The sequence below is a fragment of the Acanthisitta chloris genome, unplaced genomic scaffold, assembly GCF_000695815.1.
Source record: "Acanthisitta chloris isolate BGI_N310 unplaced genomic scaffold, ASM69581v1 scaffold29546, whole genome shotgun sequence".
Classification (NCBI taxonomy): Eukaryota; Metazoa; Chordata; class Aves; order Passeriformes; family Acanthisittidae; genus Acanthisitta; species Acanthisitta chloris.
This window is the reverse complement of record NW_008676949.1, coordinates 9,231-19,883: the sequence shown is the minus strand read 5'-3', so window position 1 is coordinate 19,883 and position 10,653 is coordinate 9,231. Positions and strand designations below refer to the sequence as shown.

The window sequence follows — 10,653 nt, the reverse complement described above, 5'->3', positions numbered from 1 at the left end:
ATAGCCACATTGCTGTTTGTGATGAGAAAGGAGATGAGAAGGACAAACCATACTAATGTTTGGATACACTTGTTAATGTGTGTAGTCAGCTTCTGGTCTGACATTGGCTCTTGGTTTATTGCCAAGGTTTATGCAGTTATAACAGTGGCAATATCCTAGGCCCTTGTAAACAATTAAGATAAGCTTAGTTTCGTTTGTTGTGGGTGTGTATGTTGGTGACTGATGGGGATTATGAAATTCTTTGTGTTTCTTTTGGGTTTTGTTTTTTGAATTGTGAGGTTGGGTTAAGTATCCTTGAACTAATCCAGGAAGGTATAAAAAAGGTAGTTTTTATTATAGATTATTGCTAGCCTAATTTTGCTATCAAGTTAGCTGTATGTTAGTGTTGTGTGGCTGACAGAAGGCTTTGGAGAACTCAGTTTAATTTATACCAGTGAAATTATGCTCTTGATTCTAGGGATTAATTTTCTGTGGAGAACGTCTGAGTATTAGGTGAAATACTTTGTAGACTAAAAGTCTACAGCTTTGCTGGCATAGGCTGGATTTGTGGTAGGAATATTCTGCTAGTGTGATATACTTCTATGCCTTGAGTGATTAATTATCGTCTGTGTTGGCCAGTTCAGAGTTTTGGTCGTCCCTGTTTGTGCATTCAAACTGCTGCACTGAAATGTGTTACTCCTCTGGCTGGGTTTTGTTTGCTTGTATAAGTAATGTTGGGAGCCCCTGTTACTGCTGCTGCTGTGCTCATTTTGCTGATCTCCCTGCACCAGGCATTCTCTTACTACTCTCTGAGCAGTCAGGTTACTTGTGCAATATGTCTGAGATGGGCATTGAGCTTGATGTCTCATCTCTAATACCCTAATTGTCAGTATTCCCGTTTTTAATCAAAAAATAAAGAAGGGGAGGGGGGGGAAACCCTTAGAAATATGAATGAGTAAGGATTTGAGCCCTATGCATGGCAAGAAATTGATCTCTCTTTGATAGTTGCTGACACTAGCTACATTAGAGTTGGGGCAAAAAATGGCTGTTGTTCCTCTTGCAGTAACTGTTTATTTCAGTTGTGCTGTTTGTTTGTAAAGTAGTTAAAATAATTGTCCTTAGAGTAGCGCCCGATTATTTTTTGACACTGATTCATGGCACCTGTTGCTGAAAGTATGTGACAGTAGCGAGTCAGTTCTGTGTTGATGGGTACTCATTTCATTTTAGTGCCGTAATCATAGGACAATATTCATCAAGTTTTAATGATATTATTTTCTGCATGCCTTCTTGGCTTACTAAAACTTCGACAGATTGAGACTTCTGGTGTCTGAAATACTACCCTAGTCTCTAATGGCTTCTGGTAACTCTCCAGGGCTAACAAAATAGTGGTCTGCCCTTTGTAGTGCATATCTAACATAATTAGATACTTCGGTTGCATATTATCATTGATCTTTGCTAGAGAATTCTCTTTTTGGTTTGGTTTTGTGGGGGATTTTTAGGTAGAAGTATGTATACATCCAGCATGTATTTTTCTGTGTTCTAACTTGCCCCTGTCTCCACAGGAATTGCTGTAATTATATAGAGAACTTGAATTACAATGGGGGACGACAGTGAATGGATGAAACTGCCCATTGATCAGAAATGTGAACACAAGGTAGGAGATCTTGTCCTTGACTTGCTGTGTATCTCTGCTTGTGGGGTGATTCTGTAGGACTTCTCTATCTAAATGCACCGTAGTTAGGTAATCTTGACAGTTGCCCAGCATGCACATAACAGATCTCAAACTGCATCAGCTCTATCCAGCCTAGAGGATGAATAACCTTTAAGCAGATTTTAGTAGCATAATAATGTGTTTGGCGTAAGCTTGTGCGCTGAAAGATCAGTACACTTATTCATGTGGAGAAATTACTCATCCATAGCTGAAACTATTGTTGAGCTCCCACTTCCTCATCAGGGGTTGTTAGAACTTAGGAAGAGCAGTGGGGAAGGCTGACATCTCTGTCTAGATCATTCTTGGCTGGAGAAAACCATGTATTTTGTCCTGTTTCACGTTATTCATGTAGATATTGAAGAGAAATCTGCAGATTCCAGCTTACAGAGCACACTTTCAAGTATGAATGAAGAACTGTGAGATCTATGGGTTAAGACTGTACCAGCACAATATTTAAATGTCCAATTTCTGCTTGCAGCTGTGGAAAGCCAGATTAAATGGTTATGAAGAAGCCCTTAAGCTCTTCCAGAAGATAGATGATGAAAAGAGTCCTGAATGGTCCAAGTATCTTGGATTGATAAAGAAATTTGTGACAGACTCCAATGCAGTGGCTCAGCTGAAAGGACTGGAAGCAGCACTTGCTTATGTTGAAAATGCTCATGTAGCTGGGAAGTAAGTAGCCTTTTTTTTTTTTTTTTTTTTTGCTGCTGTTAGAACACTTTAGTATGCGTCTCTGAGAAAGGCCGCACAAAATTGTGCAGTGATCCCTACAATTCTGATCTTTACTGCTGCAAGCAGAACTTGCTTTCTAATCCAGAGAATTTGCTGAATGGCAAGCCTTTCTTGTAGATGGCCTCCATGTGCATATCAGCTTGTTTCAAAGTTGCTTACAATGTTTGAAGAAACTATTAAAGACAGTAGTAAAGACTTCTGAAATGGTCAAGAAAGTGAATAATGTGGTGGTGTAGGTGCTGTGAACTGGAATCCCTCTTCTTGTTTGACTCCAACAGTCTATCTGTACAGGGAACCTTTGTTTTTCTAGAGAGAGACTTGTTTAATTCATCTGTGAAGTGAAATACAGTTATGTTTATGAGATGTTGCATCCAACCTAACCAATATGAATCCTCATACCTGCCAATTTCTTCACTGGATGTTTTTTACTAGTTCTCTGTTGTCTAGCCCATGAAATAGCCTGTATTCCTGAGGGTGGAATAAAAGCATGTAGCTGACCAGTCTAGTGCTTTAGTACCCTGACTTTGTGACTTGATGAAATGAATATAGAAGTGTGATTTTAAAACCAAATAAGCATAAAGCTTTGTTTAAAACCCTAGCAACTTTGCAACTCCTTGATTTAAAATTGATGTAAATGATTTAGGTGACCTAAAGCTTGGGAAATAAATTCTGTGCTAGGAGTGTGTAGTGATTCAGTTTGTTAGTTAACTGTAATATGCAATGCCAGGACATGGCACTTATTTGTGAACCTTGTTATTAAGTGTATGTCAATGCACTTTTGAGACTGTCTGCTGTTCACTCATATAGTTCAGTATTAGGATCATGTTCACCATGGTCTGCAGGAATTCCTTGGAATAAACTAGAGGTTGAAGTCATCTCTCAGGAAAGGTTATTGCTTTCAAAGTTAACTCAGATACAGTCCCTTTCATATGAGGACTTGCTGGCGTTTTATCTGGTTTTGGTGTTGTGGCTTTTTTTTTCTGTGGATAATGATGTAGAATATCTAAATCACATAAATGTTCCAAAAGTAATGTTCTCTCATCTTTCAGGACAACAGGAGAAGTAGCATCTGGAGTTGTAAATAAAGTGTTCAATCAGCCAAAGGCCAGAGCAAAAGAGCTGGGTCTAGATATATGTCTAATGTATATAGAAATCGAGAAAGGAGAGGCAATACAAGAAGAATTATTAAAGGGTCTGGACAACAAAAACCCAAAAATCATAGTAGCATGTATAGAGACACTGAGGAAAGCACTAAGGTAAGCTTTTGGTTCATGGGTTTTTCTTGTGGGTGCTTTTTCATCCTTTTTTCTTCACCCCAGCAATATGTGAAGATTAATTTGTTGCTTTAGTCTTTAGCAAGCCCTTGTTACTGTTGAATAGTATGTATCTTTCCTGAACTGATATTGACAGCAACAGTTGAGTCATGGGATTTGTTGGATGTGAGGATTGTCTTTGTTTTACAAGCCTCATGTGTATCTCTGATTCATGGCAACTGTTTGCCAAACTTCCATTTTGCACAAGGGGCCTCTGAAAGAGGGGCAGGACTAGTGTGCCTTGTTTCAGACTGTGGAGCTTGTCTTCTGCATAGCTGAAATAAACTCACTGATAAGAAAACTAAAATGTAGTTTGTTTCTTTCAAAAATCCCATTGTTTTCCTCCTCTTTACTTGGGTACAGTGTGTGTTTTTTAGGAGAAAGGATAAAAAAGAAACAAGTTCATTGCACAGTAAGTTTCCATTGCTGGTAATGCATCCCAAAAATCAAATCCAGTTTAAGATGAGTTAGTAGGTTTCAGTATTAGATTTTTTTGTTGTTGTTGTTTCACATCAAGGTGTATTTGCTGCCTTTGAGTGAAAAATACTGGAGCTTTATAAAGTTCTTGCACTTGGTGTGTGTATATAATTCACTGTCCATTAGGTATTTATTAAAGGAAACTTTGGAATTAATGGATAGAACACTTCTTTCTGAGTAAAGTAGTTTGTGTGAAAACTGTATAATATAGAGAGTGTCTTATGCTATGTATCTTGGAGAACTTGCTGAGGCATATATATGTATAGATGGTCCTTGTTAAACTAATTGTTTGAGGCTTCTGTAATAGAAGTCAAAGCACTGGGCTTAGCACATTACCTGTGCTTCTGCTAAGTGAAAATACTGTCTCATACTTAACAATATGTTTTAGCTGTTTTAAATTGCCTTATTTAGTCAAATGTCCTTTTAACAGTACAGTGTAATTAGAAACCTGCATAACCTTCCTAAGTATCTTTCAACTAACCACTCCTATAAAATGCCTCATCTGCTTTTGTGCTTAGGTGCAGTATTTAATTATCTTTGCAATGTTAAGATCAAATTCTTTCGTGGAGCCCTCTTGACTTAACCTTCATCTTCTGTTTCTGAACTGTGTTGCTACCTAAATTGGTCTTGTACTTTGTTATCAATACAGGAATACTGTCAAAGTTTGTCTATGTTGTACCTAGGTGTGTAGCCTGAATGCATAAGTAGTTTAGCTTCTGGTGTTTTCTACCTTCTGCTAAACTTTTTGTTCTTTCTTTTGTTAGATAAATTAGATTGTTATGCAAATTAGATAAGAATAAGAGAATTTGCACTGGCACTTTTCCTAACATGCTCTCTTTTTAAGTCATGGTAGAAAAGTAAAAATGATGGGTAACTCATTTGTTCATGTTCTACATTCAAATTGTGTTGCTTTTGAGACTTCTTTTGAAGGTTTCAATACTTAGTATTTTTCAGAGTGATTATGGCAATAAAATTATGTGCACTGGAATTTTTAGCCAGTGAGATGTAAATTTTAGTTCTTCAGCAGCCATTTTTGTTAGCTTTTTCATGCAGAACTTAGTTGGAGGGAAGCAGAAGAAAGTGTGATTGGAAAGGTCAATTCAGAATTCTGAAGGGAGAAGAAATGCTTCTGAATCAAAACAATGTATTGCTTCTGAGGTGATTTATGTATGATGCCTTAATAACTATACCAGTTAATTTTACTATCACTCTGAGAATACAGTTCTTGTGTTCTCATTTCTCAGTGATTGAAAAAGGAAGTTTTGTGTACTGAGTTCAACAACATGTAGAATCTGTTGACAAGGAAGGGTGACTGGCTGGGGAATCTTGTTTTGTGTCATTGCAGAAGCACATATTTCCACACACATGTTTTCTGTGAAGATGACCCAAGCTCACTATAATTATCTGGTCCAACAAGTGGATAAGTGACTAATGCTTTTACTGCAGTTTGCTTCCAAGGATAGACAAAGGAGATTCTATTCTGATTTTAAAAAAAAAAAAAAGAAAAAAGTAGGTCATAGAAATTTCTAAGGACAATTTTTTCTTTTTTCTTTTCCCCCCCTGGCAAGGGAACAAATTTAAGCACCAGACTGGATTCAGTGCTTTGAAGTAATCTTAAAGGCCTGATTTTGTAATTGCAAGATGGGTGTGGAGGGTGATTTTGATAGGGCAAATAAGCTTTAAATTTTACATTAGCTTAGTAGCTTCACAGAATAATAGCTGTAATAATGGTTTGAGTAAACAACACGATCCCTAAATGTGTGTTGGAAAAGTTTCATAGATTGTTCGAAAATAATGAATTATTTGTGGATCACTCCTTGGTTCCTACTTGGACACTGATGCTATTCCATGTTCTTAACTTTCAGTGAATTTGGTTCAAAAATAATCTTACTGAAGCCAATCATTAAAGTATTGCCAAAACTTTTTGAATCTCGGGAAAAGGCTGTTCGAGATGAAGCCAAACTCCTTGCTGTGGAGATCTACCGTTGGATAAGGGATGCTTTGAGACCTCCATTGCAGAACATAAATTCTGTTCAGGTAGGCAGAAAGTAGTTCTGTATCCAAACATGTGCAAAAATACTTCACTGCTCACTTTCCCTGATCCTGTGGTGTTGGACATTCTTAAAGTCAAAGCTGGATTTTTTTTTCTATAACAACTTCCTTTAACTTCCCAAAAACATTAGTCTCCCTTTGAAATTTCGAACTAAATTATAACATTTTTTCTGAATATATGTGAATTTGTCACACTGAAAATGAAGAGGGGGATTGAGTAGTAGAATGGTATTTCTTGATGATCTGACCTAAAGGGAAATGGTTGCCCTTATACAAGACCCTTGCACTGAAAGTCTTCAAGTTGACCGTTTTCCTTCTCAGTTTTGTTTTCCTCCATACCTCCCTTCATGCATGTTCTGATGGCGCTCAGGATGTGACTGTTCCACTTTAGGAGGTGGCATTGCATTATGATGGATAGAACATCGCAATATTTTAAAAATTTATAAGTTGTTTATGCATCCCTCTATCCTACCCACTTGAGTTAATTGTGTTCAGGTGGAAAGCAGTAGCTTCCTGGAAAAAGGCATGGTTTAAAAAAACCTAAGCTGTCTCATCAAATGCAGCTCAGCATGTTTGCTTCGTTTTTGTTTTACTGTCTAGTAATAGCATGGCTGCAACAGACCTTCCTTTATGCTCAGCCATTTTTCAGAGCCTCTACAGAGGAGCCACATCATTTTGACTGTTCTACAGTTTGTTCTTTGTAAATGCTTTGCATTGATACTATTCTGTTCCTCGGATATACTTAGTCCAAAACTTCTGAACAATGAATGTGAAGGGCAAGTCAGTGCCTTTAGTGGCAGAAAAAAGAACTTGAAAGGTAGTGCTATCTTGGCTTTGAAGTGAAACACTAACACATTGCTTCTCTTAAGGTATGTGCATAATGTCTCTGATACGATGATTCTTTCCCCTTTTGGCAGCTGAAAGAGCTGGAAGAAGAGTGGATCAAAGTGTCATCAGCTCCACCTAAGCAGACTAGGTTTCTGCGTTCCCAACAGGAGCTCAAGGCAAAATTTGAGCAGCAGCAAGCCATTGGAGGAGATGCAGATGGAGGTAAACTGTTTTGTGTCTGAACTCCCTTGGAAAGTGTGTTACTGGTATCTAATTTGTGAAGAAATGCATTAAATTGTAAAGGGACTTTTACTGAAGCTGGTACAAAACCTGTGGGATGCAGTACTCAACCAGGAAACGTGTCTGGGGCAGAAACTTCGTATGAAAGATCTGTCATTTGGAACAGAAAAATCACAACCGCTGATTGATCTTGCTAAACAAGGAGCCTTAGGTGGTGCTCTAGTAAATTTTTCACTCTGCTTATGTTTTTTTCCTCTCTCCTGGTTGCAGGCGGTGATGATGAGGAAGAGGCAGTACCACAAGTAGATGCATATGAGTTGCTTGAAGCTGTAGAAATTCTTTCCAAGCTTCCCAAAGACTTCTATGAGAAAATAGTAAGCATAAACTTATACTACGTATGAATTCTAAGATGTTTGGAGCTGATGAGTCTTAAAACATATGAGCCTTCTTCAATGTATGTTTTTGTGCTGCATGGCTAATAACAAACTAGTATGAACAAAATATAGGCTATCATAAATAAGCCTCAACGTTCAATTTATCAGCAAGAAGGCTGCTAAATCAAATGGACAAGGAGCTGAGGTATGTCCCAGGAAAGGACTGCATCTCATGTTTCATTGCAATAACTGATGTTGAACTGGAGGGAGACCTTGGTGTTCTCAGGATGGAATTAAGGTTTTTACTCTATGGCTTGTGGCAAGTATGCTTCTCTAGAACTACTTGCATTTATGAATTGTTGTAAATTGTTTGCAGGAAGCAAAAAAGTGGCAAGAAAGAAAAGAAGCTCTAGAGGCTGTTGAAGTGCTTGTGAAAAATCCCAAGCTGGAATCAGGGGACTATGCAGACTTGGTTAAAGTTCTCAAAAAGGTAATAAATGCAACCCAGAATGCACATGTAGTTTAATATTTTTTGTAATTTATTTCAGTTGACATAAGACTCATGAGTAGAAAATTATTAGCTGGAACAGTGGTGGAAATAACCCAATCTGTGGCCTACTGACTATTCTAAGAAATTCGTCCATGTCTTTGAAACTTGGATTTTCAGTCTTTAACATTGTTTGTATGCTTTTTTTTTCTCGTCAGGTTGTCGGAAAGGATACAAATGTGATGTTAGTTGCTTTGGCTGCCAAATGCCTTGCTGGATTAGCTACTGGCCTCCGAAAAAAATTTGGACAGTATGCAGGGCATGTAAGTAAGAATATGTACTTTTTTCTGACTTTGTTGGTGCTGGACCCCTTTTTTTCTTTTTCTTCCCTCTATCAAACCATGTTGTTTATCAAAGGTTTTCTTTGTACAGTTACGAATGCTTACCTTCCCCTTAAAGGAGCGAGCATTGAAATACCTGCCGAGGTCTTTGCAGCTTAAGTTTTGAAAGGACTTTGTTTATTCATACTCAGCAACATGAAATTTTCTGTTGTAATACATCTTCTGTGCTAAGAAAACTTTAAATTACCCTGCCATGAAAAGGCCTTTATTTATGTTAACTCATCCTAGAGACACACCATGGAGCTGCTAAGCAGAATGCAGATTCAGAAACTATTTTTTCTACTGTGGCCTACAAATACACTTCTGTGGGTGTATGTTTTATATTGATTGGGTTTTTTCAATGTCGGGGGAGGGGAGGTGGTGGGTGTTTTGTTTCTATTGTCTGTGTTTTGTGGAGGGTTTTTGTCTCCTTTAAATAGCCAGAACTTCTGAGATTTTTTTGGTACCAAAATGTTCTGGTAAGCTAGCTCTTTGTTCTGCTTTGCTACTCTTTTCTTACCAACAGCTCATATTGGGGAATAATGGGAAGCTTAACCAGTCTCTGGCAACAAAGGGAGTTTTTAATAAGTTGCAGTTCTGACTTGTTTCTCAAGCCTCTGTTGCTATGTTCTTTAAGCTGCTCAATGAAATTTTTCCTGTGATAAGCAAGAGTGATGGGCTTAGAGCTTAGACACAGAGAACTGATGTGCCTGGATGCCAGTATTAGTGCTATATTTGAATTGGAAAGTTACTGAATCTCACTGCTTCAGAAACATTGAAGTCTCCTGAACTCTGAGCAACAGTTTGGACAATCTCCTGCCTTCTGAAAGCTGTCTGTAGTTTTAAGAAGCATTTTTCCATCTGTTTACACTTGATTTCTAAGGGCTAAGCCTCATAGCTAGAGAGTTGTTATTGAAAAAGCCAAGATTCTAAAATAAGGGTGTAGCTCTGTCGTTGCCAAGCAAATGGAATTGAGAAGATTACTTTTCAGTACTGTAATGGCAGCTATGAATTGCATAATCTCAGTACACATTTTACCAGTTCACTTGATTTGTTTGCTGCATTTGTTTACTTGGGAGAAAGATGTAGACTTCTCCTGAGAGTGGGCATTGAAGTGTTGGAAAACAGAACTATTCTTACAATTGTGGGATGATTATAAACTCTCTTAAATGTAGGGCTGTAATGTTGCAGTCTGCAGTCTTATGTTAAAACAAGGGTGATGAAACAGCACACAGAACCACACCACTCACTGTAACTGAGTGCACGTGGCCCAGCTTCGCCTCTGGCTGCGTTTGTAGGCCTGGACTGACTTTGCTTCCTTCCCTCCCTGTCACATGGGATATGACTTCTAACTTCCAGGTTTAAAAATACTAATTCTGCTGTCAGCATGTTTTAAAACAGAGGCTTAGGGATTTTAAATATCTCCTCCTTATGACTTTGTTCTCTGTAGGGTTTAGGGGTGTCTAGCACCTGCACTAACACATATGAGGGTCTTTATGGTGCCATCTGTATTAACTGAAGTTTTGTGAATGCCAAAGTCTATGAACAGAGTTTGGAAGTTGCAGCCCAGGAAAGGATACCAACTGAGCATAGGTCACTGTGTGTCACAAGGGGTTGGGATCCCACAGCTTTCAAGTAGAAAGCAAATCTGGTTTTTATTATGCAAGAGCTTGTAACTTCTGTTAAGCTTCTGACTGTTTCCAGACTATGAACTGTTATGTTTATACGCATCTTGAAAATAGCCTGGTTTCCACAATTAAGACCTGCATGTTTCTGGCCCACTGACAGAAGTTCTTACTGTTACATACTTCAGTGGACCTGCTCATGTTACTAGCAAATGAGAGTGTCTGCTGATTTTTTTTTTTATTTTTTTTTTTCCTCCTCTCAAATATTTATTATTCAACAGTAATTGAGCACCTGGATTAGGTAGAAATTGCTGTCAGATTCCAGCATGGCATAGTTTAGTGTCAGGTGTGGTTGTTTTCAAAATGGTAGAGCTGCTGCAGAGAAGATTCTAGTTGCTTTAGAATCATGGTCTTGTCAGCTGTGGGTCAGATGAGGACTTTTTAATGGACCATGC

General features: G+C 38.1%; 1 protein-coding gene across 1 annotated transcript in view; it reads left to right on the top strand.

Annotated features, from left to right (window-relative positions):
* Positions 1-1,536: 1,536 nt before the first annotated feature.
* The window catches only part of LOC103803760 (cytoskeleton-associated protein 5-like), a gene marked incomplete at its 3' end in the record, with an annotated part of 17,984 nt that continues 8,867 nt past the window's right edge, over positions 1,537-10,653 (top strand). Inside the window, exons 1-8 of the mRNA XM_009076332.1 lie at positions 1,537-1,633; positions 2,169-2,362; positions 3,472-3,678; positions 6,078-6,249; positions 7,182-7,314; positions 7,603-7,706; positions 8,083-8,196; positions 8,412-8,516. Coding sequence (XP_009074580.1) covers positions 1,577-1,633; positions 2,169-2,362; positions 3,472-3,678; positions 6,078-6,249; positions 7,182-7,314; positions 7,603-7,706; positions 8,083-8,196; positions 8,412-8,516 — 1,086 coding nt within the window. The remainder of the gene's footprint in view (positions 1,634-2,168; positions 2,363-3,471; positions 3,679-6,077; positions 6,250-7,181; positions 7,315-7,602; positions 7,707-8,082; positions 8,197-8,411; positions 8,517-10,653) is intronic.